General features: G+C 62.9%; 1 protein-coding gene across 3 annotated transcripts; it reads right to left on the bottom strand.

The window, feature by feature from the left end:
- Positions 1-1,729: 1,729 nt before the first annotated feature.
- MAP2K2 (mitogen-activated protein kinase kinase 2) lies at positions 1,730-26,024 on the bottom strand. 3 transcript variants are annotated; one of them, XM_059388666.1, is made up of 11 exons: positions 25,622-26,017; positions 22,198-22,408; positions 18,056-18,202; positions 13,805-13,882; positions 13,121-13,172; positions 12,910-13,034; positions 12,099-12,312; positions 10,169-10,233; positions 8,777-8,838; positions 7,621-7,666; positions 5,656-6,051 (listed from the first exon to the last, which is right to left on the bottom strand). In XM_059388666.1, exons 1-11 carry the CDS (start codon positions 25,711-25,713, stop codon positions 5,941-5,943), a joined length of 1,203 nt encoding a protein of 400 aa, XP_059244649.1. In that variant the 5' UTR covers positions 25,714-26,017; the 3' UTR covers positions 5,656-5,940. The 3 variants fall into 3 exon arrangements, with proteins under 3 accessions (XP_059244648.1, XP_059244649.1, XP_059244650.1); XM_059388665.1 differs by lacking the exons at positions 5,656-6,051; positions 7,621-7,666; positions 8,777-8,838 and adding an exon at positions 1,730-1,975 and having other exon boundaries at positions 25,622-26,024; XM_059388667.1 differs by lacking the exons at positions 5,656-6,051; positions 7,621-7,666; positions 8,777-8,838 and adding an exon at positions 9,465-9,686 and having other exon boundaries at positions 25,622-26,023.

A 26,024-nucleotide genomic window follows, 5' to 3' on the forward strand; every position in this document is an offset into this window, starting at 1 on the left:
AACGCGCCTCCCGGGTCCTGGGGCTGGGGCCCTGCCCCTCGGTGGACCGGCCAGAAATCCAGCCCAGATCTGCGTGTCACCCATGGGGAACGAGGTCCAGTGTCCCTGTCCCAACCCCTGCTTGCTTTGTAACTGGGACGACCGTCTTTGGGTCGTTGAGCTGTGAGGGTTCTTTATGCACTCTGGACGCCAGACCGGTCTCCCCCTGTGGCTTGTCTCTTGATGGGGCCCTTTCACGCACCCAGGTTTTTGACTTTGGTCAGTCCGAGCGCACCCGTGTTTTTGTCTCCTGTCCTGCTGCAGAGCCCACTGCCAAGTCCAAGAGCACGGAGATGGGAGGGGGGAGAATCCAACCATCAGTGATGCTGAAGGTCCCTGGAAGGTCTGGTGGCCCTTGTGGGCGGAGGGAAGGAGCAGGCTGCCCTGAATTGGGGGGATGTCTGTCCTGAGCCTGAAGTTTGAGGAGGAGTTGGGGGTGGAGAGGGGAGATGAGAGAAGCTTCCAGAACAGGGAGCAGCAGGTGCACAGACAGGGAGGGAACAAGAGTGGGAGATGTGCATTTCCCTCGTACCCCTCCCCTTTGTCCTCTCTCTTCCCCGCACCCCATGACCCCTGGGTAGGCCCTGGGTCTGCACCCTGGGTCCTGGGGCCAATGGGCATGGGGGTGATTTGACTGTGTTTAGAAACGCGGGTCCCTGTGAAAAAAATCCAAGCCTGTTCCTGGAAGGAGATGGGGGTCAGGGCAGGGGGGTGGCCCGTGCCCCCCTGCGTGAGCTTGTATATGAGTGGAGGGGGTGACTGCAGCCACACGGGACGGTTACAGGGGTGAGGGAAGCAGAGGTGGCCTCCCTGAGAAGGCAAATCCTGAGCAGATGCCCACCTATCAGCGAGCAGGAGCTCGGCAGGCGCAGAGGGAACGGAGTGTGCAAAGGCTCAGAGGCAAGCAGAATGGGCCGTGTGCAGGAGAGGACGCCAAGTCAGGTGGGCTTGGTCCTTTGGGGGAGGGGACCCAGGACAGCTTCTCAAGGGCTAGCTTTTACCTCCACAAGAGGCGGGCCCCCCAGCTAGGGTCTCTGTGGCTCTAAGGGCTGGACCCCAGAACAGGCCGTGCGGGGGGTCACCATGGGATCTCCAGGCCAAGGCCTCGCCCTGCCCTTTAGGACCCAGCTCTGTGACATTCTTTGCAATCTGAGGTCTGCTTCCCCAGGGTTCCCCCTTGAACCTGGACATTCGCTCCCGCATCACTGGTGTGGCCCCAAAAAAGGACAGCCACCATCGGGGCTGGACCCCCGTGTGGGGTAATCTGTGCGTCCTGCTCCGTATGAACTCAGCTTCCTAAACCTGTTTGTCTGAGCTTACTGCCTGGCTCGCGGGCGGCAGCTGTCCCTGGCACAAACGACTAGTGTCTTAGCCAGACGCCCAACTGACCTGGCTCCCAGCGCGGCCACCACCCAGTCCTGCACCCAAGGCCGGTGGGGGGTTGCAGCATTAATAGGCTTCTGTTTCCCCTGCTGGCCAACGTCCTGTCCTGTTTCCCACTGTGTCGCCCGAAAGGGTAGGTCAACACCGGGCACAGTGGGGGCGGGGGATGACCCTCTTCTGAGCCCAGGTCCGTTCCCACCACGTCCAGGGGAGCGCGGACTGCTCTGCGGGACGCCCGGCTGATCTCCTCCAGGGCCTGTGCAGGCTGCCCTGCTGGGGACGCCCTCTGCCCGGGACCCTCGGCGGCCCTCCGAGCCCGGGCCTATGCGAGTTCCGCTGCTGGGGTGCGCTCTGCCCGGCCCTCGGGACCCCCCTTCACGGTTCCTGTCGCTTTGCCTTTAGCCTCAAGGGCTCCGTGAGCTGTGTTCAGCCTCCGGCCAGGCTGCGGGCCCCGCCATAGGGCACCAGGGGACAGAAAAGACAGTGACAGAGTCAAGAGAAAGCGTGGCTCGGGCGAGGGCAGGATGACCGGTGTTTGTCCTGGGGGAGGCGGGACCCTCCGGCGTCAGAGAACTGTGCTGCCCCCGTTCCAGGCGGTGGCCAGGGTGGAGGAGAAGGATTCGGGCTGCCCCAGAGGGTCTGCTCCTCCCGGGGGGAGGGGCAGGCGCCATCTCTGGGCTCCAGGAAGGACCCCCCCCTCCTGCTGGCGGGGGCGGGGAGGGAACGGGCCACAGACCCAGGGGGACAGTGATGTGGGTGTCCCAGGGGAAGGGGCAGGGCTGTGGGCCTGAGTCCCTCCCTCACCTGAGGCCCCTGGTTCTCCAAGGGCTGCTCTTCGGCCTCCCTCTGTCCCCTGGGAAGCCCGAGCCGGAAACCCGAGACAGCCGGGCGGGCCTCGGTTCACGCCACGGAGGGGCCCAGGCCTCTCCCTCCGGCCCTCCTTCCTCCTCCTCGGTTGCCATGGGGACGGCCGACCAGGTCGGTCCTCGAGCACCTGGCCGGCAGCCCCCGGGCTCACACACCTGGGCGGCGCCGAGCCCCGAGAGGGGCGGCGCCTGGAGGGCCCCCTCCCCACCCCACTCCTGCTTGGACCCTGCGCTCTGGGAAACCCTGTGGCAGTTTCCTCTGACCTCTGTTAACCCGGAGTCCGTGGCCCACAGAGAGAGGCCGACTTCCGCCTCTGACCTGAGGCTTCCTGCCCAGCACACACCTCTGCCCTGAGGGCTGGCTGAGCACCCTGCTCTGGACTCCCCACCTTCCAGAAGGTTCTGGGGACCCTCTGCCCACATCCCTCCTGCCGCACGGGGCCCCCGGCTCCGGCCACGAGAAGTCCACTGGCTGGGGCACAGAGGCCTCTGCCTCTTGGGGCATTGAACTGGGGTGGGGTTTAGGGCTGGATTGTCCTCCGCGCTGTGGGGGCGGGGCAGCACCCCTGGCCCCACCCTCTCAACGCCAGGAGCTCCCCAGTGTGACTACCACAGAGGTCCCCAGACAGGACCGTGTCCCCTGCGGGGCAAGTCAGCCCCAGGTGAGACCCTGGTTTGGGGGGTCAACCGACCTCCCAAGTCACTGCCTTCCACCGTCATCCGACTGCAGAGGTTCTGGGAGCCACACACATTTAAAGGCGCACACTGGGGGCGTCTGGAGCACGCGGCTCTTGACCTCCCGAGCTCGAGCCCCACGTGGAGCTTAAACACACACACGGAGTTGGGGAGAGGGGGGGACTCACAGATACCAGGGTCACCTGGGCCCTGACCCCTGGGGATTGACTCTGGTGTCTAGTGTGTACAGAGCTCCCCCCGCCCCACCGTGGCCACGGGGAATCCTTCTCTGTGGGGCCAGCCAGGGTGCGGTGGGGGCTGAGTAGCACCCCTGGCCCCGTCCACCGCAGGCCAGGAGCCCCCAGTGTGACCACCACAGATGTCCCGGACATGGCCCTGCGTCCCCAGGTAAGACCCAGTGGATGGACAGCCTGAGCGGACACCCCGAGCGGACACAGAGCAGAGCGCAGCTGGGCCTATGCTGTGTAGTCCTGGCCACACATGGCCCCTGGGCTCCAAGATGTGACCACGCCGGCCTGAGGGGTGCTGTGAAGGCAAAAAACATGCCAGATTCCAAAGGCTCCGTGGAAGAAGAAACATGTTAAGAACCTAAAAGACCACACTGCTCATCTCATGTCGGTTACAAAATAAAAGTGGTAATTTGCTGCTACTGGGGCGAATAAACCTGCCATCAGGTTACGTTCCCCGGTCTTTCCCCAGCCTAGACGCGGCTGCCGGGGCGTCAGGCTGGGGCTGGCATGGCGTGCCACGACCTTGCCAGGTCTGCAGGCCTGTGCCCTGCGGAAAGGGGGCGCGGGCCCACACAGGGCGGGTGGGCTTTCCTGGGAGGGCCAGGGGCCCCAGCGGGCCGTCCGGAACTTCTCAGGACTCTGCGGCACAAAGGGTGCCGAAGGGACAGAGCCCGCCCTCGGGGGACGCAGGGAGCAGGAGGAGGCAGGCTGGCGCGGACGGACGAGAACCCGTTCGCTGCACAAGACTGCGGAGCTCTGACGTTGTTTGGACAGCGGGCAGAAAGAGGGGGTGCCCGGGTCACGGGTGTGTCTGCAGGGGCCCCCGAACGTGGAGGCGGAGGGCTCCCTTGTGGCTCCCGTACTTGATGGTGTCGCGATTCTTCAAAAAGAGCCAAGAAACCTCAGCGTGGCCGCACAAAACGCTCCCTCTCCCCCAAGGGTCACCTTCTACCCCGACCCCCAGGTCAGGAGACACCTAAACCACCAGCTCCTACAGGACTTCCAAGGAGCCTTGCCCCCTCGCCGAGGAGCCCCCGCCATCAGGTCCGGCCGGCGGAGAGCCCGGCGTGTGCGGGAGATGGCAGTGGGGAGGAAGCCCGGGAGGCGCTGGTCTAGGTCCCTGAGGCTCTCGCGCGCCCGGCTTCCCAGGAGCCTGGTCTGGGGCAGACATGGAAGAGAAGGACCCACTTCTCTGCAGTCCGGCCCTGTGGCAGCGCAGAGCGGAAGCCTTGGGGCGGCACCCAGACCTTCCTGGGGTCCTGAGCTAGAGACATCCTGCTTTGGAATCGGCCTCCCCACGGATTCCCAATCCTCCCCGAGCCCTCAGGACCCAGCCACCATGGTCTCTTACCCCTTGAAAATGGCAGCCGGTCACTGGAGGCTCAGCGGCTGCGGCTAGGCATGGGTGGGACAGGCCCCAAGATGTGGCCGATCCTGGTGGCCCGCGCTGGACCCCACCGCCCAGATGCTGACCCACCTTCCCGGCCCCACAGAGGGACAGCGGCAGACTTCCAGGATCTTCTTTATTCTCCTCTCGACCAGGAGAGACTTTGGGGACTAGCAGTGGTGGCAACCTGGGAAGCTGGCACAAGGAGCCAGCAACTTGTCTCTTCTTTGGTGCCCGCAGGAAAGAAGGTGGGAGACTAGAAGGGCCGCCTCCAGAAACACAGGGCTGGCCGCTGGCCATGCCCCGCAGAGCAACTGGGCCCCGTGACCTGCCACGGCGTCCAGGGGGTGGCTTCCCCGTCTTCAGAGGTGGCCCTGCTTTCCAGCCGCAGTGGCTCAGCCCTGGGTCCTGGGCCATGTGCACAACGCGACGGACAGAGAACCGGGACCACCACACCCTCACTGTTTCCCTGCCCGGCCACTGTGGCTGACCTGCCGGAGGGCCTGAGGGGCGCGCCCTGGGTGAGCAGAGGGGACGCGAAGAGCCACAGCCTGCAGGCGCGGGACTGCGCAGGCTCAGCGGGTCTGCGGGGCTTCTCGACCACGCCTGGAAGCCCGCTGCTTCCTTTCTGCCAAGTGTCAGCTCAGCACCTGCACTGAGAGCTGGGAGGGCGGCCCCTGCAGCACAGGAGGCCGTGAGCAGGTCCCTCCTGGGGGCACGTCACAGGCGGGTCAGTGGCGTGACAAGACGGAGGCAGGGAGTGGACCCCATGACCAGCAATGGGTGCTGGGGCGCACCTCTAGGGTGGGCGCCGGCGAGGGCTGTGGCACCTCCTTCTCTGGTGAAAGACACCGAGGTCTAGAGGGTCCCCCTGACGCTGCATCTCTTGGAAACAGAGCGAAGCCAGTTCCCGGTGCCTCCCCTACCCCATGACGCTGCCCCCAGGTGGGCGGGGGGCTCACGGGGAGCTCTCCAGGCCTGGGGCTAAGCCAGAGACTCATCCGCACCCCCGTCCCCCGTCCCCCCGCAACAAACGAACAAGGAGTACACTGGGCACGGTTTGCGTTTTCTTTCCCTGTTTTGTTTTAACCCTAAGAAGCAGGTCTGAGAAGACCCCGCGAGCAGCGTCACCCGTCACCCTTCCCCGGGGACCGGAGGCCACACCGGCTGGGACAGGCGGGAGCAAGGCTCAGTGTCCCCGCGGTGTGTGCGGGCGGCTCCGCGGACGGCGGAGGCAGAGGCGGGCCGGGCCGGGGAGGGGAGGCGCTGGCCTGGCCCGGCCTGGGCGGGAGGGGCGGGGCGCGGGTGGGACTGCGGGCAGGTCACCCGCAGGACCCTGTCACACGGCCGTGCGCGTGGGTGTGCTGGGCTGCTTCAGCCGCAGCGTTTTACACAACCAGCCGGCAAAATCCACTTCTTCCACCTCGGAGCGCTTGATGAAGGCGTGGCTCTGCAGGGAGGAGAGGCGTGTCAGGAAGGCCACGGCCCGCCCACTGCAGCTCGTGGGGGGCAGGGGGTGGGGGGGTGGTAGTGTGGGGGGGTGGCAGGTGAGGTGGGCTCGTCAGCCCCGGACAGCGCCCAGCACCACCCATGTGGGGCCAGTCACGCTCTGAGGGGGACGGCACTGTCCCCAGCCCCTCGACGCCCAGAGCACCCCCATCGTGAAGCCCGCAAGGTCCCCAGACACCACCTGCTGTCCCCCACGGTCGCCCCGGGGAGAACGCCGGGTCTGGAACGGGAGAAGCGTCTGCGAGGACAGTGACTCCCCAACACGTTCTGTCTGGTCCAGCAGCCACGGGCCCGGAGAGCCTCCCAAGGCACTGACATTGGGCTCCCGGGGCTGAACAGAACTCAGCATTCTGTTTCGTTTCCAGAACTGTGAGAGCCACGTGGGGCCGGGGGCAACTGCACAGGACGGGACACTGGCAGTTCCCTCCTGAAGGCTGGGGGGCATGAGCAAGGCTGTCCCCAAGGGCGTGCAGGGCAGGGGCGGCCATGGGGGCTTGGGGGGCACGGGAGGGGTGCAGGCCTCGAGACGCCCAGCTGGGTGGCAGGACTCCCACGGTCTGGGTCAGCAGGCCCCACGGGAAGTGGTTTAAGTTGGGGCAGAAAGACCGGGGTGCCCCACGGGGTCAACACTGAGGAGCTCGTCTAGATCACTTATCTGTACACATATTGGTGGCAACACACGTGCCTATAACACGTATAACTGGAACTCTCTGCTGGCACCGGGGCACACAGACCCTTCCCACATGGTGCCCTCGGTGGTGCCCATGACCAGGAGACATTGGCTGTCACCGAAACTAACAGAGGAGGCAAGACTGGATAAGGTGCCTGGGGATGCCTCACAGGAGGTGCCAAAGCAGAGACCCCAGGATGGGGACAAGCCAGCCGAGAGGGCCACAGGATGTGTCCCCCGGGGAGCAGGACTGTCCTATGCAAAGGCCCTGAGGTGGAGACTCTGTGAAGGAGGCAGGAAGGCTGAGACTCCCTTCCTGGAAAGGTTGCGTCCTGACACTGAATAAAAGGCTCACGTTCTGCTGTGCCACAACGGGGGCCCAGTGCCCGGGACTCACAAGGTCTCGTGTCGTGGAGGTGGGTGAAGGGCGGGCTGCCGCAGGCGTGGCAGGGCCATGGGGATGAGAGCAGGCAGTGGAGGGGACTGAATGCACCAGTGGCCTCACTGCCCCGTGTCCCCTGCCCTGCCAGGGGCAGGGGAGTTTCGACGCCCACCCTGGTTCTCAAGGACATCAGATGACAGCCCTGGGACTGACAGGGAGGCTGGCAACCCTGGGTCTCCCCAGCCTATGGGGCCCCACCAGCCCCAGGAACACCCCTGACCACACCTCCAGGAGCCAAGAGCACCACAGCCGCTCTAGACCCGCCCACTAGTGGAGCCAGGAGACCACAGACAGGGGCTCTCTGTGGGGACATGCCGTGCAAGACAGCAGAGCCGCTTGAGGGCTGCCTGGGGTCTATCCTCTCCCCGGGGCGAGCCCGTGCCCCTGGGGTCACTTACCGTGAGCATCTTCAGATCTGCTCGCTCTGCTGGGTTCTTTATTAGGCTGGAGAGAGGGAGAGAGAACGGGGGGGAGACGGCGCAGGGCAGTTAGCCAGCGGCCATGCGACCCCACCTTCTGAGCCATGACAGGTCAGCCCCTTCCCCGCGCCTGGCCCAGCTGAAGCCGATCATGACAAGGAGCAGGGGTGAAGGCAGGACCCCAGGCGAGGAAAGGGCAAGGGTCTGACACCAGGACGAGAAGGAAGGGGAAAGGCTGTGGGGACTCCTAGCCACTGCTCAGTCTGAGGCCAAACAGCAACAGCAAATAAACCCCCCTGATCTGGGAATCTGAATGCCAAAATGAACTTTTTCCTTCAAAAAAGCAGAAATGCTCCTAAACACAGTTGCTCTCAAACCAGCCTGAAGTCAAACGGTGGCTGTTCAGAACCAAAAAAAAAAAAAAAAAAAAAAAAAAAAACCACACAAGGTGTAGAAAAACATTTACCCACACCGCTGGTTGGTGTGGCAGTGTGCTCGCCAGTGGTCGTGCAAAGGGCCAGTGGTCCCTTCACCCCCGGGAGTGGGTTTGCTACCGTGTGGGATGCAGTCCCCAGGCAGCAATGAGGCCGGCAGACTCCACCCGCCCTGACCTGGAGGACTGCCCTCAAGGTGAGGGGGTGGCCCCAGGCCCCCTTCCTACGCCAGAGCCTGCTCGCCCCAGGCCCATGCTGACGCACTGAGAACAGCTGGCTGCCTGCCAGAACCCGACTTGGAAGGCCTGTTTGGAAGCTAGTGGGTTACAGGGCTTGAGGAATTAGGAAACCTGGAGGCCTGCTGGCGGAAAGCAGGCAGGAATGGCGTCATTTCCAAAGAGCCTGAAGTCCGGGTTTGTTCTGGGCTTTGGGGACAGCAGATGGACACCACGACTCAGCAGTCTTGGAAAGGGAACCTATCTGGGTTCTCAGGTGAGCTCCAGGTGCCCCGATGCCACCGCCCATGGGCAGTCCTGCCGCTGATCCAGGAAGGGGGACCTGGCCCAGGACCAGGAAGGAAGTGTGCACCTGGGCCGGGGCCGGGGTGTGGGAGCTGTCCCGGGAGGCAGGCGGGGCCTCTGGCGGCATCGCATCCTGCCCTGGCCCGCCCCAAGACTGTGCTGGGGGTGGTGGCACCTTACCATTTATTTACAAACTCCTGGAAATCCTGGGTGAAGACGCCACTGGGGAGCTTGGGAGGCGGCTGTGGGAGAGAGCAGAGAGGTGGCAGTTGGATGCTTGAAGAAGGTTCCAGAATCTTGGGGAGAAGGTGCTTCCGGGCCTGAATCCATGAGGACAGTCCAGCACTTTTGGGGGACCCTCAAGAGGCACCTCTCTTGGCCTTAGTCCCTTCCCCTTGCCAGAGGCGGAGGCCCCCCCCACCGACCCCTGCCTTCTGGCAGCTTCCCCACAGGACTTGTGGCCCGTCCTGCCAATTTGGTCTCAGGCTCATCTGGGGTTCTCTTTGGAAAGTTCTGGTTTGGGGATCACAGCTGGTTCTAGGGAGTAGAACAGGGCCCACCCATCTCCCGCCGGGGGTCTGCACCATCGGGGGAAGGGGTGGGGTATGAGGCAGCCGGTTCCAGAAGCCCAAGGAGCCTGGCCCCATGTGTATGTGCTGGGGTGGGCACAGCCGGGTGCAGGGTCAGGCCCCCGTCAGGGAAGGCAGCGGGCAGACTGCCCGGTGAAACCCAAGGGGCCCCCCTCCAGGCAGGGGTGGGAGGTGGCGGCGGGCTCCTGGGAGGACGGGATTGCTGGGCCTAGGTGTGGCTGCAGGTGCAGGGCGAGCTGTGTCACCAGAGCCGGCCTGTCCTGTTCTGTCACCACCAGCCTGCTCCAGGCCACTCACCCTGCCACCCTATGCGAAGCCAGTGCCACACGCCATCCCCTTTCTCTGCCCTGACTCCAGAGGACCCCCCGGAAGCATACTTCGGCCCAAAGGAGGCCTGGGAGGGGCGACACGGCCAGGCGGGGAGGGCGGGCTTTGGGGACAGGTCCCACTCTGTCCCTGTCCAGCCGCAGCCCAAGGAGGCTGCTCCCATCTTGCGACGTCTACGACAGAAACAACCCCACTACCTGCTCACACAGTGGCGAGGAAGATCTGGGGGGTCGGGCCCGCCACGCCTCCTGCCCTGAGCTGTCCCTGGGGACGGGGGTCATTCGTGACTGTGCGCGCAAGGACTCCGAGATGTGTGGAAGCTCCCGGGGATGGGGGGGCAGCTTGGGCGCGGGGGGGGGGTTGTCCCGCAGCAGGACTATGGGGTTGTCTCTACTCCCCCCATCCCCACACGTGCACGCACACACGCACACACACGGGCACGTGAGTTCCGCCTGGGAAGTGGGACTCGTGCGGCACAGCAGGAAGGCCGCACTCCTACCCCCACGACTGGCCATCCGGAGGTCCTGCCCGTCCCGACTCCTCCCCAACAGAGTCCAGTTTCCGCGTGGCATCCCTTCCTCTGGGTAGCGACTTCCTAGTCCAAAGGCTTCACCTGCCCACGTGAAGACAAGCCAGAGGGGCCTCAGGTACGCACCTCGTTCACAATATAGTCCAGCAGCTCGAAGATGGCCATGGCCGGCCGGCTGTCTGTCCCGTGACCTGCGTGGGCCGAGACAAAACAGGGGTAAGGCAGGCGTTGGCCGAGTATCCTGCCCCTGACACTGGCCCAGAGCAGGGGAGGCGCCCCGGTGGGCTTCCCTGCTGCTAGGCTCGCTTTCTGGGGACCCAGACTCAGACTCAGACTCAGCTTCTCTCTGAGCCTCCGGTGAGTTAACGAAACAAAACAAAGCAAAATGCCAAAATGAACAGGAGTGTTTTTTGAGAAGTCACACATCCGGCACGGTGCTGCTTCCAGGCTGTGCCGGAGTCACAACCCCTGCCGCGCGGTGCCCAGGCAGGCTGTGCGGGTGGTGCTGACCAGCAGCAAGGCTGGCGGCGTGACCTTGCACGGAGCCGCGGGTGAGGGCAGCATCAGGCCCCAAGTGCTGCCCAGACCGGACGACCAGCTGGGGGTAGCTGACCCCTGACTTCCACCCAGCTGGCCAGGGCCAGGTTTGGCAGCTGGACTTTCGCCTTCTGTCCCCTGTCCTGAAGCGGGCATGAGGGCCGGGGCTGGGGAAGGTGCTGGCAGGCCAAGGTGGCCTGGCACGGCCCGCCACTCCTCCCTGCTGGGACAGGGCCACAGCTGAACACCCGCGATGCCATCTGGGAATCGGTGTGGGGAGCGACAGAGCAAGGGCCTGGGGACACAGATGGGAGCAGTGGTAGGCGGTTTCTACCCTTGGAGAAAATCAAGACACCCCAGCGGTGAGGGTCTGTCCCTAGAAAAGGAGAAGCTGGGCACAAAAATACTGTGAAAGTTGCTGTTGGATGGCCTGTGTCCATGAGCCGCAAAAACAATGCGGTCCACTACACTGAGACACACGGCTGTGAGCAGGAGCAAAGTTTTGACCCATGCCGTCCCGGGGACAGACCCTGAGCCCACGATGCGCAGGGAGGGAACCAGACACAGAAGGCCCCCCAGGATGTGAGCCCACACGTGCGACACGCCCAGACCAGGCCCCTCCACGGACAGGAAGGGGGCTCGTGGGGGCCGGGGGAAGAGACCCGAGTGGGTAAGGGGCTTCTTTCGGGGGTGATGGAACGTTCTGAAACTAGACGCTGGTTATGCTGGCGCAAGCTTGTGACGATACAGAATTCCACGATCCGTACACCTTCCACAAGTGAGGCCTGGGGAGCGTGAGGCCTAAGGGCTCCATGAAGCCGGCCGCAAACACGCCCAGCCGCACTCGGCTGCACGCTCCCTTGGCCTCGCTCGACTCCCTTCCTGTCACTTGACTTCAAAAATGGAAACCTGAGTCCTAAGCGCTGCTTCCTAATTACGCTGCAGCCACCGTAACCCTTTCTCTTCCACCCCCAGAACGCGCCCGGGGGAGCCCCCAACCTTCCAGGGGATTGCTGCCGGCCCGCAGAGTCCCCCAAAGCCCCCTGGCCTCTTGTCCGCTCCCACGCTGTGTCAGGACTGAAGCGGACAAGCCACCCAAGGAAATTCTGAGCCATCCCTTGCAGGTTCTGCAAGGCCCGGCCCCAACACAGCAGAACGTTCACCGCCAAGTCCAGGCGGCAGGCACGTAGGTGGCTCGCGGGGCCATCCTCGTGTGATGAAATGCTGGGAAACCCACCAACCAGCAGCCTGGCTGAGGAGATCGTTTCCAGAACAACTGCCCCCCCCAGCCCTCCCAGGCTGGCCACAACCTGCGCAGCTGCCTTAGATGGCAATGGCCTGGGGAACCGTCCCCAGAAGCCTCGGGACCACCCGGGACTGCTGAGCACAGTTAAGGCAACCCGGGGGACGGCTGGTGCTGAAGGGGCCAGAGCAGAGGCAGCTGCGGCCCCCGTGCAAGGCACTCCCCACATTCGGCTCGCGGCCTGTCCCAGCCCGAAGTTCCAGAGTCAGGCCGTACCGCTGATGGGGCGTCCGGGGGGTCTCGGCCGCGGCGAGATGCTGTGAGGCTCTCCTTCTACCCCGTCCACCACGGGCCGGCCAAATATGGCCTCCAGCTCCTTGGCGTCTGGCGGGGGGATGGGGTACCTTCCGATGGACAGCTCCACCAGCGACAGCCCCATGCTCCAGATGTCCGACTGCACGGAGTAGTGCGTGCCCTGCAGCCGCTCCGGCTGTCGGCGAGAGAGCAGAGAGACGCCCCAAGGGGCGCTGGGACCTGGGAGCGCACGTGGCGCTCCTCCTGCAGCCCCATCTAGGCCTGGGCTACCCTCCAGAGACCCAGCAGCGGAGAGAGAGCGACTCCCGCTCCTCCCTGCCCCTGCCGCGGGACCACGACGCTCCTGGCCGGGGCTGACAACGGCGCTCAATGGCCCGACCTCCGGCCCTTTTGGGAAAGGGGGGCCGCCCCAGCAAAGGCAGAGGGATGCCTCCTCCTCCACGACAGTCCCAACACTAGCTTCTCCGAGTCTGCTCCTGAGGTCACCCAGATGTTTCCTAAGCTATCTGGGGGGGTAGACTCTCGGCCCAGAAGCTGCCTGACTGCTCTCCTGCACGGGGCTCTTCCTGTCAGCGGGAGGCACCGGGCGGCACTTCCAGAGAGAACCCGGCGTGTGGGCAGAGAGCCCCAGTGAGAATCTGACGGAGAAGAGAAACCAGCGGAAACGGGAAGTGTACTGCGGAGAACCGCAGGCTTTGGAAAAGCTTCTGGAAAACAGGACAGCTGACAGGCCAGGGAGGATCCAGCCCTCCTCACGGCCCGATGGACTTACAGACATGTAGGACCGCGTTCCCACGAAGGAGTTGGCCATGGAGTCGATGAGCTGTCCGCTCACCCCAAAATCGCACAGCTTGATCTCCCCTCGGGAGTTGACGAGGATGTTGGAAGGTTTCACATCTAAGGGCAGGGCCAGGGCAGGTGAGCGGGGAGCCTGGCCTGCCCGCCGGCCCCGCCCAGCCCCCAGGCACCCCTGCCTGGCTCACCTCGGTGCATGATCTGGTGCTTTTCCCGGAGATACGCCAAACCCCGGAGAACCTGTGGGGGAGCCCCAGGCTGGGGTCAGCACCGTGGGCAGACCTAAGGGGCTGCCAGTCTGCTAGACCTAAGGGCCCACGAGCTCAGGGAGGAGCCCGCGTTGAGGGGCGGGGGCAAGTGAGAAGAGCAGCAGGGCCGGTCATTCTGTCCCAGGTCAGCGAGCACATGCACGGCCCACTGGCCGGGCAGGCGCTCAGCAGGGACTGGCCAGGCCCAAGGCCCAGCAGGGGGGCTGCCCTGCCCCGACGGGGATCATCTGGGGAGCGCTTCCGAGCTGAGTTTGCATGGAGGCCCTGCAGGTGGACAGCCATTTCACCAAGGGACAGTGGCACTGTGGGGTCCTATGCAGCTGGGGCCCTTGCCACTCGGGCCCTTGCCACTCGGGCCCTGGGTACCCCTGACACCTGAATGGGGAAGGGAAGCATCACTCCCGTTTATAGGCCACAAGATGCCACTGGCCAGGCCCGCAGATGGGAGAGATGGGCGTGGGCTGCAGTCCCGGGCTTCCGGTGGCTGCTCTGACTCTGGCCACATGAAGGGGGTGGGGAGAGTAAACCCGGGCAGAGCACTCGGCCAGGAGCATGCGCACAGCCCCCAGCGCTTGCCTGGCCAGAGGGGCTGGAGCCACTTACCGCAATGCTGACCTTCCCCAGGATCTCCTCGGGAATTCTCTTGGCTTCTTTCAACACCTGGTCCAGGGAGCCACCATCCTAGGGTCAGCACAGAAAAAAAAAAAAAAAGCCCGCCGTGCTGAGTGGGTGGCCGGGCAAGGCGCTCTGCAGGGCAGAGGATGGTCCCGCGAGGGACACCGGAGCAGCAGGTAGGAAGGCGAAGCATTTCCCCGGTTCCCAGCGAGCCGAAGCCTGGCTTCCTCCACAGGAAGCAGAGGCCAGACCACTGCCAAGTGCCACCTGCTGGCCCAGCGTGGGGCCTCCTTCAGGCCCTCGCAGCTCTGGGGCTCCAGAACGGCCCATCCAGTAAGGAAGGACAAGGCAGTACGCTCCCTCGGCGGCCTGGCCTTCCGGGAGCCCAGGCCTCTGACTCAGCTGGCCTTCCCAGGTTGCCACGGCAGCGGCGGGCGAGGCAGAGAGCCGGGCTGGCAATCAGAGCAACCACGAAGGCGCCAGAGCTCCACCGCCTGCTTCTGGGGCCTGGGTTCCAGTCCTGCCAGCCCGAGGCAGCCGCACCGCACTGGGGTCAGAGAGCTGGGACACGAGGCCAGGAGGCACCGGGGGAGGCACCGGGGGATGGAGTCGCTCCCCTGCCTCTGGCCAATAGGTCCGGTGCTGTGCTCCCTGCACAGGTCCCACTCAGCTCCCCACCCCAGGCCTGGCCTTAAATCCACAGGCTGCCTGACAGCAAACCAGGAGACCAAGCCCAGGCCAGGGTCCCCCCCGGGACGCCAGGTGGGACACGGTGGGGAGGGCCGGGGACCTGCCATCTCCAGCACTTCTACTCCAGCCTTGCTCAGTTAGAAAGGCCAGGGGTGGGAGCTCTAGAACACCCAGCACGCTGTGAAGCTTCCACAACCAGCAAGTGACTCTGGCCTAGCTCCTGCTGGAGGGGCGGAGTGTGCACAGGGAAAGGCCTGGCCCGGGAGAAACCCATGGGCCCAGCCTTCCTGGGTCCGCTGGAGGACCAGCAGGAAGGCCTTCGAGGGTCCGCTGTCCCCTCTACCTCCCGACCGTAGAAGCTTACCGCAAAATTCTTTCTAAACCAGGACCCTGCTTTCCAACACAGCTCCTTTCGCTCTGGACTTTTTCATGGAGCCACGGCAGGTTTCTAGATGAGGATGTCCGGGGAGGCACCCCAGAAAGGCTACGGCAGGCCAGACCCCGCGCGGGGACCCCGTCAGCGGCTCTGACAGTACGGGGAATGGACAATTCCGTCCCCTCTCTGGCTGCCACTGCCTCGCCCCATCCCCGTGTCCACCACAGACGTCTGCAGACGCGGCCCAGCGTCTGTCGGGGGCAGGATCGCTTCTGGATGAGACCCCGGTCCACGCTGAGAAGACTGTAAGTTGCTCAAGTCACGCTGACAGGAAGTGGTGCAGGAGACAGCACAACTGGGTCCCTCTGACCCCAAATGTCACACCCTGTGCAGCGTCATGCGCTTTCGTTTTGTGTGTGTGTTCTAAGTGTTCCGGGAACGGCGCTCTTACTAAGCAAGCGCCGCTCGAATACCGTCTTAGAAAAAAGCTCAGGGGCGCCTGGGTGGCTCAGTGGATTAAGCCGCTGCCTTCGGCTCAGGTCATGATCTCAGGGTCCTGGGATCGAGTCCCGTATCGGGCTCTCTGCTCAGCAGGGAGCCTGCTTCCCTCTCTCTCTCTGCCTGCCTCTCTGCCTGCTTGTGATCTCTGTCAAATAAATAAATAAAATCTTAAAAAAAAAAAAAAAAGAAAGAAAGAAAAAAGCTCCACCGTAGGGACGGCCGGGTGGCTCTGCTGGTACAGCGCCCAGCTCCCGGTTTCGGCTCCGGTCATGATCTCCGGGTCGTGAGGTCAAGCCCCGCGTCGGGCTCAGTGTGGAGCCTGCTGGAAATGCTGCCCCTTCCCTTGCTCATGCAATCTCCCTCCCTCTCTCTCTCAAAACAAAAGCAATTATAGGTAAGCGACCCTCTCCTCTCCCTAAGTTTCCACTTGCCTCCCCTGAAATGTGGCTTCCAGATCCTTCTGTGTATTTGCATACGCTCCCATATGCGCTGGAAAACACAGAGTTTAAGAACTCTACGTTAAGTGGGCTCCCGTGATGCCTATTTCCTCCCTCGGCACGTCAGCACCGTCTCCCCTCCCTGCGGCCCGGTACCGTTCCTTACCTCTCCCCGACCAGCGGATGTGTGATTTTCACTATTACAGAACAAGAGAGCACGTGCTTCAGATGTGACTAGATGCCCCAAAATACCAACAGGTGCCTCTGAACAGACAGTAAGCTGCCCCCCAGATACCCACGGTCTGCAGGGTCCATGCCCTGAGTTGTCAGTGACAGCCCCAGAAGCCAGCAGGTGCGGCCTGGAGAGTTCCCCTTTCTGTGCTGAGACTGGGCTGCTCACCCCCTCCTCCGGGTCTCTGCTCGCAAGCCAGGGCTGGAATCGACTCGGTCGGGAACAGGAGCCGATTCACACCCAAACCTGCACAGAGACTGCATCTCACCCTGTGCTCCCTGCTCCAGACTCCGCAGGAAGACTGGACCCCCCCACACCCACCCCCGGGGCAGGCACTGCCACCCCGACGGGTGCAGTGGGGGGAACCTGGTCCCAAGTCACGCCTTTGGGAGATGTGCGGTGGAGTATAAGCTGACCCTGAGCTGTCCCGCCATGTGGCACACGAGTGAGTGTGGCAGGAACGTCCCGCACACTTAGAGAGGCCCTGGGCACACGGGGCGGTTCTATGCACGGCCACGTTGAGGTGGAAACACCACGAAGGCCGGTGGGACAGCCTTCCCCTTCCAGTATCTTATGATCCGTTTGTTCTTACCCCTTCCTTGACCGCAGCGCCCCCTCCCAAAGGCTCCTGGCTAACCGGTGGGCAGGGCAGCAGCGCTCAGCGCTGGTGCACACCTCACCCAAAGGCAATGCGGGAGGGAGCCACTGCCCTCCTCCGCTGCCCCGCAGGAAATCTCACCAAGAAAACCCAACCAGGAATATGCAGTGGGTGGGCACGACACACCCCTGGGACCGCCAGCACCTCTCCCCGCCCCAGCAGCTCCTCCTCGTGCTGCTGGGGGCAGACGCCTCATGCGGGAAACCTCTGCTTAGGTTCACCGACAACAGAAGCAGAAGGCAGGCCAGGCTGAATCGCTCCCCCTCCTCTATGAGGGCAAGAGGCACCTCTGAATTCCCACTGTGTTCGGGGAAAACAGGAAGAGAAGGCAAAGGGTGCCCCTTGGATCACAAAGGGACGCCCCGTCCTTTCTTGCGCCAGGTGCCTGTCTGCAGCGACCGCCAGACGGGCGGCGGGTTTGACCTCCCGCTCCCTCTGCGTCTGGGCACTGCCGGGCCAGGAGCCTGGGGCCAGGTAGGTGCAGGGCGGGAGGGCGGGAAGCACCTTCTCCAGGGCAGGGTCCCGCCACGCGGCTGCTCACTACGCTCTCCTCTGGCTGCTTGCTCAAACTCACTTCCTGCCTCCGTTACAAAACCATCAGGGAAGAGCGCGCCATGCCTGCAAGGCGTAACCGAAGACCCCGGGCCCGAGGTCACCGCATCCTGGTTTTGCAAGGGCCCCAAAGGGCCCGCGCCCAGACAGCCCGGCAGCGCGCAGCCCCGTACCTGACGAATCAGGCTCTGCCCGGGGCCGGCAGCACCTCCTCCCAGGGCCCTCAGCTCTGACCACTTCTGCTTTCGTTATCCCCGAACTCACCCATTTCTGAGGTTCAAGACCGGCGTTTCTTAACAAGGGGGCTCATCAGAACCAACAGGGTGGTTTGAAACAAGATCGGTTCCCGGGTTCCACCCCGGAGCTCCTGATTCCACAGACCCGAGCTGGGTGGCAAAGCCGGGTCTCACCCTGAGCAGAGCGCACAGATCGCTGCCCTCTGCTCCGGGGCTCCGGGGCCCCTGGGCCCGGGACTTCGCCTCCGGGACCTCATCCCACCTCTGGCCCAAGGACATTCCTTGCGCTGCTGCTCCCGACAGGTGGGAAACCTGGGCCTGCCACCCCGACGGCGTTCGATGAACGACCCGACAGGCTCTGGCCGCGACTGGGACACGGACCGTGGGGAAAGGGACGCCGGCTGCCCGCGAGCCAGTGGGGAATGGCTTCCACCAGGTGTGCGGGCAGAGGCCAGGCTGCAAGCAGGGCGTCTTGTGCGTACAGAACTGGGGACCTAGGACACGGCCGCGAGGCACGGAGCGTCCCCAGGGGACCCAGCAGCAGCAGGCGCACTCACCATGTGCTCCATGCAGATGCTGATCTCGCCGTCGCTGTAGAAGGCCCCGTAGAAGCCCACGATGTACGGAGAGTTACACTCGTGTAGCACCTGCAGCTCGCGGATGATCTGGTTCCGGATGGCCGGCTTGATCTCCAGGTGGATCAGCTGCGGGGGGAAGTGAAGGGGGCTCAGACCAGGCTTCGAGGGGGCCCAGGAGGAGGGGGCTTTGGCCCCCGACCCTCAATGTGCTCACGGCAGCTTTCGACACTGTGCAATCCGCGCCAAGGCACTTACCTAGAGAACAAAAACACATGTCCACACACACACTCATTCGGCTGTGTTCGCACAGCAGGACTCACAGCTGCCAGAGTGCGGCAGCCACCCTAGTGTTCCTCGCCAGGTGAAGAGACACACGTGACCCACACCACGCACAGGCACGCCGCTCCGCCAGGACAGGAGCGAGACGCCCTCCGTGCTGCTCTGGGGATGGGCCCCGAGCCCACGACGCTCAGGCAGGGAACCACCTGGAGGAGGCTCCTGGCTCCCCTTCCACCAAGTTCAAGTCAGCGGAACGGGGACTCCCCCACGGCATCCCGACGTTCACACGGGAAGAAACCCGAGGACCGTCTGGAGGGATGCAGTCACGGCTGACAAATCTGACAGCAACGCCCAACGGGAAAGCGTCGAAGCCGGGGCTCCACGTCCGGGCCGCTTAGAATCCCAGCTGCTCCGACCATTGCAATAGGACAACAGAACGTTATTTCCACCTGCCTGTCAGGGGCGTCTGAACCTATCGCCAGAGGTCCCACGTTTCATCGGAGCCCTGTAATAGGGAGAGGGAGCGACAAAGACTTGCTCGGAGGGGACACGCGCCTGGAAGGACAAGTGGGAGTTGGCCGGACAGATGTGGTGGCCAGTGGGGGGGGGGGGGGGGCAAAATGCTGACTGAGGCCACCAAGGCAGGAAGGGGTATGCGCCAAGCTCAGGGAGGCACACAGTATGTGTGGGGAGCAACACCTGCTCCCCGATGACTCCGGCCACCTTGAGAATAGCAGAAGGTCTTTGTGGCACTTCTCGCCACTCCCTGGCAAAGCTTCATACCTCCACCTGGGAAGGCAAGCTCTGGCCATGGGTTCCAGGCCCTGTGCTCCCCCCCAGGGCTACCCCCAGTAGGACTTGGGGATGCTCTCTCCTCTGGGGGAACCGCATCTGTGACGTGATGCCAACAGGCACACAGGAGATGCTGGTATGAAAAGTTGCGGTCTACGCAGAAGGCAGGACGTCTGCTCTCAAAATCCCAGAAAGATTTCCTGAGGCCGAAGGATGAGCCCCCCACAGGGTGACAGAGGCCAACATTAGCCACAGAAATAAACCGGGCCTCGTGTTTAGTTGTAAACCCTCCGCCTACCACGGCGTTACGAGAGTGCAAAGAAACAGAAATGACTCTTTTCACGTATTTTAACTCAATGCAGCATATCAAAAAATGACTGTTTCAGGGGCGCCTGGGTGGCTCAGTGGGTTAAAGCCTCTGCCTTCAGTTCAGGTCATGATCCCAGGGTCCAGGGATGGAGCCCGCATCGGGCTCTCAGCTCAGTGAGGAGACTGTTTCCCTTCCTCTCTCTCTGCCTGCTTGTGATCTCTGTCAAATATAAAAAAAAAAGACTGTTTCAACATGCAATCCATGTAAAAAATATTCATGCAATGGTCCCATACTGAGCCTCTGAAACCTGGTGCCGTGGTTCTCTGCACGACAGCACACCCCAGCCGCGTCTCGGGGGCTCCGTGCACACGGCTGACCAGGCGGCCGCCACGGACACCGCAGCCACAGATGAGCGACCGAGCGGGGTAGCAAGAACTCCAGGCTTTGCACCAGAGGACGGGGAGGAGGGAGGGCACAGGTGGGCGGCACCGGATGGAAACCCGGAGGTCACAGGAGCCTGGAGCTGGGGCCTGGCATGTGAAGGACGGCCACCAGAAGTCAAGATGTTTCTGGGAAAGGTGTGGGGAGGATGCAGGAGCTCGTGGGCCACTTCCACCCGGGCCTGCAGGGTGGGCCTTCTAGGTCCCCAAGGAGCCACACGGAGTGCATATGGACAAAGAGCGGGCACGGGAAGGGGCACACTTCTGAGCACACATTTCCACAGCTCCCCAGGGACGGGGAGAACCACCCCCATGCAGGTTCTAGAGGCTCGACCCTGTTTCCAGGGGCACACGGCTGCCGAGCCGTCAAGCGTGTGTCAGGGCAGGGCTCCCGGGTCACCCAAACCCACGCTCTCTCCACGCCACCACCTGGGGTCATGTGCACTCGGGAGCTGGTGACCCAGGGACGGCGCTAGCCATTCAAGCCCAACACCAAGCCCGTCCGGGAGTTTCGGCGACTTCTACTGTGGAATGGGGGTGCACACAAGAAAGAGAAGGGAAGACATTCTCGAGGCAAGACGCTGACAGTTCCTCCAGGTCAGGCCCAACGGGAAAGGGCAGACCCGAGAGGGCTCACACCCAACTCAGATGCCGACCCACCTTGGCCCGTTTCCTTGTGTGTAAAATGGAGCTTTTGCTCCCCTGAGACCAGAACAGGACACCAGCTCTGCTGCGCAGCAGCCACTCAAAGGATGGCAGCCAGGACCACGACGTGGCCTCGCAAGGGCCACAGACCCCCATCAGAGGCAAGCAAGTGCGACGCCCTAACAGGCTCCTCTGCCCGAGTTCTGGGGAGCCAAGGAGAGCACGTGCCCAACACACACCCTAATTTACCCTACGGCCCCCGGGGCCTGAGCAACGCAGAGGTCTCGGCCCCCCGGGCTCGCAGAAGGATGCAGGAGTCAGAACGCAACGCGTGAGTCAAGAACACACTTTCTATCACATGTGGTTGTAAACCTCAAGACCAGTTCACTCGGGGCTTACAGAACAGCTCTGCTCTCTCCCGGCTGTCATATTGGTTAGGAACATCCTCTGCCGATCCAAGGGGCCACAGGGATGCTGGCAACAAAGGGTCCTGCCTGGGAAGAAGCCCCACCCAGGCTGTTTCTGGAGATCTGATGACCTTAAGTCCTCACAAAGCCCAGAATCCAAACGCAGCACCCGTTGGTGCCCCCGGCGACCACTCAGCTGGCCTGGGGGCTCTCCGAGGTCCCCAATGCTGACCTGGGCCAGCACGCTGTTCGCAGGGTCCCTCCCCCACACCAGCCGTGGATCTCACATCTGCTTTTCTATCCCTGCTCATGGGGTGACAGCAGACCCGAGATTTCTGGGGTCTCCAGATGAGCAAAGGCTGCCTGTGTGGAGGGGGTAGAGCCAGGTCTCGGAGGGCGGCGGTGATCCAGGGGCAGGAGGAACAGGCCAGGGGCCAGCCAGCCAGCCCAGCGCTCCCAGGAAAGGCAGGACAGTGGGCACCACGCAGGCATGGGGTGCCTGGGTTTCTGAGCATGCGCAGTAGGACCTATGGGGGAGGGGACTCCAGAAGAGCTGATTTTCCCTGCCTGAGAGAACATGCCTGTAGGAGCAGAATAATTTGTCACACAAAGTCCCCTGCTTATGTGAGCCACTATCCCCAAAGGGTCACATCCTCCTATTCTCCACCCATCCAGCTGGCAGGGACCGCTCAGCTGGGAGCCCGGGTGAGGGCGCCAGTCTAGAACCATCCGGACGTTTCTGAGCACGGGAGTGTAAGTTCTGGAAGGCAGAAGTCAGGGACAGAAGGGAAGAGATGTTCAAGGCAGAGGGGCACTGCCGTGTCCTAACCAGAGGCCGGCTCTCCCTGAGGACCGAGGCGGGCTGACAGTGCCAAGCCCAGGGGCCCATCGGAAAGCAGAGGCCTGGGGCGCCTGGGTGGCTCAATGGGTTAAAGCCTCGGCCTTCGGCTCAGGTCATGATCCCAGGGTCCTGGGATCGAGCCCCACATCGGGCTCTCTGCTCGGCGGGGAGCCTGCTTCCTCCTCTCTCTCTCCCTGCCTCTCTGCCTTACTTGTGACCTCTGTCAAATAAAAAAACAGAAATCTTCAAAAAAAAAAAGAAAAGAAAAAAAAGAAAAAAAAAAAAGCAGAGGCCCGCCCCTTTCAAACCCCCCCCCTTTTTGGGGGGGGGGGGGGGGGGGGCTGCCCCACCACACACCGCCGCAGGGCTCAGGGATGGAGGGCCCGCCCTCACCGGCCGCCCCTCACCTTTCTCGCCATGATGAGTCCGGACGGTCTGTGCTGGACCTTGGTGACCACCCCGCCGTTCCCAGCTCCCAGCTCCGAGATCCGTTCAAAGTCATCGTCCTTGAGCTCCCCGACCTTGGCCTTCTGGGTGAGGAAGGCTTCCAGTCGCTTCTTCTGCTGCTCATCCAGTTCTAGCTCTGCCAGCTTCTTCTGGAGGTCCACCAAGTTTGCTCTGCAAAGACCCAAAGGGCAAGGGCCAGTGAAGACAGTGCAGGCTGCGGAAAGAGGACTGCGCCCGGCCGGGCTCAGGGGGAGGCCGCCGAGTGCCAGGCCCCAGGTGCGCGGCCACAAGGACACCGGGATGGATCAGACACCAGCCCCTCCTTCGGGACCGGCTTTGGCTCACTGGTGCTGGTCTCAGACCCACGAGCTTCCGTTCCTGACACGAGGACTCTCGACTGCGTGGGAAGGAGACGCGGGAACAGGGAGGGGATGGGCGGGGGGCGAGCCTCGGGTCAGGTGAGGGAAGGCTCAGGCGGACACAGAGGAGGAAACTCGTGCTGAGCGGGGTCAGGGCCAGGAACAAGAGCCGCGGGGCAGAAGACAGAAGCTGCAAGATTCCTGCCTTTCAAGTACACGAACGACACAGGAGCACTTGCGGGGAAATGAAGAGGGGCAGAGAGCGCAGAATTCCCAGGGCGCGGCCGCCCAGCCAGCAGGCTTTAGGACGTTGTTACTCTAAACACGAAGCATTTATGTGCACAAACGTTCCTGCAGCCGGTCCTTAAAAAACAACCAGGGTCGCCTGGGTGATGCAGTTGGTTAAGTGTCTGGTTCTTGATTTCGGCTCAGGTCATGATCTCAGGTCACGGGATCAAGCCCCACATCGGGCTCCATGCTCAGGGTGGCGTCTGCTTGGGGTTCTCTCCCTCCCCTACGCTCTCTCAAATAAATAAATAAATCTTTAAAAAAAGAAAAAAAAGGAAAGAAAAAAACCCAATACCCCACCATATACACCCCTTTCTTAGGTGATATGAGGAATTTCCCAAGGAATTTTGACCGGAAACTATTCTCACGAATGCCTTGACTTTGACCCAAATCCTGGAGTCAACAGCAGCTCCCTGTAACAGGTGGGCAGACATTAGCTCAATGCACCAAAGGGCTAACCCACTGCTGTCCCAAAGGTCATGTGGGCAATTTTTTTTTTACACGTGTACAATTAAAATTTTTCTGGCTACGTTAAAAAATACCTATCAGGTGAAATTAGTTTTATCATATTCAATTTAACCCATCAAAAACAAATTTCGGGGCGCCTGGGTGGCTCAGTGGCTTAAAGCGTCTGCCTTCGGCTCAGGTCATGATCCCAGGATCCTGGGATCAAGCCCCACATCGGGCTCTCTGCTCGGCGGGGAGCCTGCTTCCCCCTCTCTCTCTGCCTGCCTCTCTGCCTACTTGTGATCTCTGTCTGTCAAATAAATAAATAAAATCTTAAAAAAAATACAAATTTCAACATGTAATCAGTATAAACAAATTAATGAAAACTTATTTTCCTTTTTCTTCATATAAGGCCTCTGGAATCTGGCAGGCATATTACACATCCAGCTCCCCTGAATTTGGACCTGGCACATGTCAAATCCCGGCGGTGGCCAGGGGCTGACTGGACCAGAGATGGTGGGCAGCTCAGAGAGTCTCTAAAGGTCCCTGGGTGTTACCTGGGGGACTGGGGCTCTCTCAGGAAACTTCCAAACCTCAGACTGGACCGTAACTAGGCTAGAACTTGGAGGCTGAGCAAAGGGGCACAGGCTGGGAACGAGGTGAGGGGAGTCACCGGAGCTGCTACGGCGAGAAGCTGCTAGAAGGCAGGGGACTAGGTGCTACTTCCTGAACACACACCAGGGCTTACGAACACCACCTTGTTTCACGCTCAAGATTTTCCTGGAAGGTGGGTATCTTGTAGTTCCAGCCCACGTAGGAGGGAACAGGTTCCGAGAGGTTCAGTAACCTGCCTGTGGGTCGCAATGCAGGGAACTGGCAATGCCTAGAACCAAACCCGTGTCCATCCTCACTGCCAAGCCGTGCTCATCACCCACGGTGCTGAGCCGGGACCGAGGGCCTACTAGGCGCTCCCTGAAAGCCTGGGTAACAGAGACCTGGACGAGGAAGGGACAGAGGAGGGAAGGCAAAGGGATGAGTGCACACGACACGCTTTTCCCCTAAAGGGCTGAAGAGGTGGCTTTTGAGGCCAGACGCTGCAAAGTCGTCTTCGCCGGGCCCTGCCATCTGAACATGCGTCCTGGTCGTCAGCTGATCCATCCACTTTACATGGACTAGCAACCCAGCTGTGGCTACAAGGAAACCCTGGAATCCCAACGGCTGGCTTCCTCTGCAGGGGGCCGTTCTGGAAGGGGTGGAAATCAGAAGCGAGGAGAGAGAATGGAGAAGGCGCTCTCCTGCGGGAAGAGTCAGCAGCGGCTTTTGAAAATAAGGACCCGGTCCCCATGTCGAGCTGCCTGCTCAGAGACAGAGAAAGAGGCCAAGCCGCACACACAGGCCTCAGACCCTCTTGCCCGGGGCACAGGGGCTGGGTCCCCTGAGTGGGGCCACGCACGATGCTCCCCCATCGCACCTGGGTCTCAGGGGGTCACGCCACACCCACAGCAAACAGACCCCAGCCAGGGGCCTCTGCCACCGTCCTGCTCCTCTTTACTGTGGGGGACAGGAGTGGGGAGATTCCAGGGACGTCTATGGCCAAGGGATCACCCTCGCTTGACCTCGCAAGTGTGTGCCCCTCCCACAGCAGGATTCCCGGTCTCAAGACCCCACTGTCCCAGATGCTCCGTTCTGTCCCTGCCCCCAAAGCCCTCCTCTCTGCTGCCGTGCCTTGTCCTCCTCCCTGCCAGGATCCCGCAGTTGACCTCACTGCTCAGGGGCCCCGCCGGCCCCTGTGCCCTTAGAGACCCTCCACTAGTCTTCTCCCCTAGGGGGTCCTGGCTCATCCTAGCCCTCTACCGCCCTTCTCCTCCAGGGACCCTTCCCCCCCCCCTCTGGTGTGCAAGCCCCCCCAATTTCACTACTGGGGCCCCATACCCCCTCTTCTTCCTCAGGGACCTCCCCCTGGCTTCATTCTCCCCTCAGACTCCTCCCCACCGCCCTCAACTCCATCTCCCTCCTCCAGACCTCCCACCCCGTCCTCTTCTCCCAGAGACCCTCTCCCCAGAACACACGACAGGGACCCCCTCTCCTGACTCAATCCTCGGGGTCCCGCACCCCGTCCTCTCCACTCAGGGACCCCCTGCCCCAGCCTCACTAACCAGGGCCCCCCTCCCCTCAACCTCCCTACCGAGAGCGCGGCCCCCCATCCTCTTCGCCGAGGGCCCCGCGGCCCGACCTCACTGCTCAGGGACCCCCGCCCCTTCCTCACCCCGGCCAAGCCCGGCCTACTCACTCGGAGGCGCCCTCGCTGGTGGGGGACGGGCCCTCGGCGATGGCGGGGTTGATAGTGAGCGCCGGCAGCACCGGCTTCCTCCGGGCCAGCATCGGGGCTCCGCGGGCCGGCGGCGGCGGCACCTCTAACCGGGGCCCATAGGGGGCGGGCCGGGAGCGGGCGGCGCCAACGCGAGCCCGGGGCTGCGGCCGCGGCCTCGGCGGGCGCCGGGGCGGCGAGTGAGGGCGTCGCTGCGGACCCGGACCGAGGGGCGCCGACGGGCACCGGGGCTGAGGCCGAGAAGCCGCCGCCGCCGCCGCCGCCGCCGCCGCCGAGGAGGCCCTTCCGAGGCTGACGCTGCAGCCAGAGCCCGGGAAGCCCAGGGCAGGGAGGGGGAGCGACGAAATTGCGCGCCAGCCTCTCG

The sequence above is a fragment of the Mustela nigripes genome, chromosome 2 (assembly GCF_022355385.1).
Source record: "Mustela nigripes isolate SB6536 chromosome 2, MUSNIG.SB6536, whole genome shotgun sequence".
NCBI lineage: Eukaryota > Metazoa > Chordata > Mammalia > Carnivora > Mustelidae > Mustela > Mustela nigripes.

Coding starts and splice junctions, on each gene's coding strand:
- MAP2K2 (XM_059388665.1), bottom strand. CDS start 25,713: ATGCTGGCCCGGAGGAAGCCGGTGCTGCCGGCGCTCACTATCAACCCC. Junction 10,234..12,098: donor CCCCGGACGCCCCATCAGCG/GTACGGCCTGAC, acceptor CGGCCCACGCAG/GTCACGGGACAGACAGCCGG. Junction 1,976..10,168: donor TGGACTATATTGTGAACGAG/GTGCGTACCTGA, acceptor CGCCGGAGGGTC/CCGCCTCCCCCAGGACAAAC.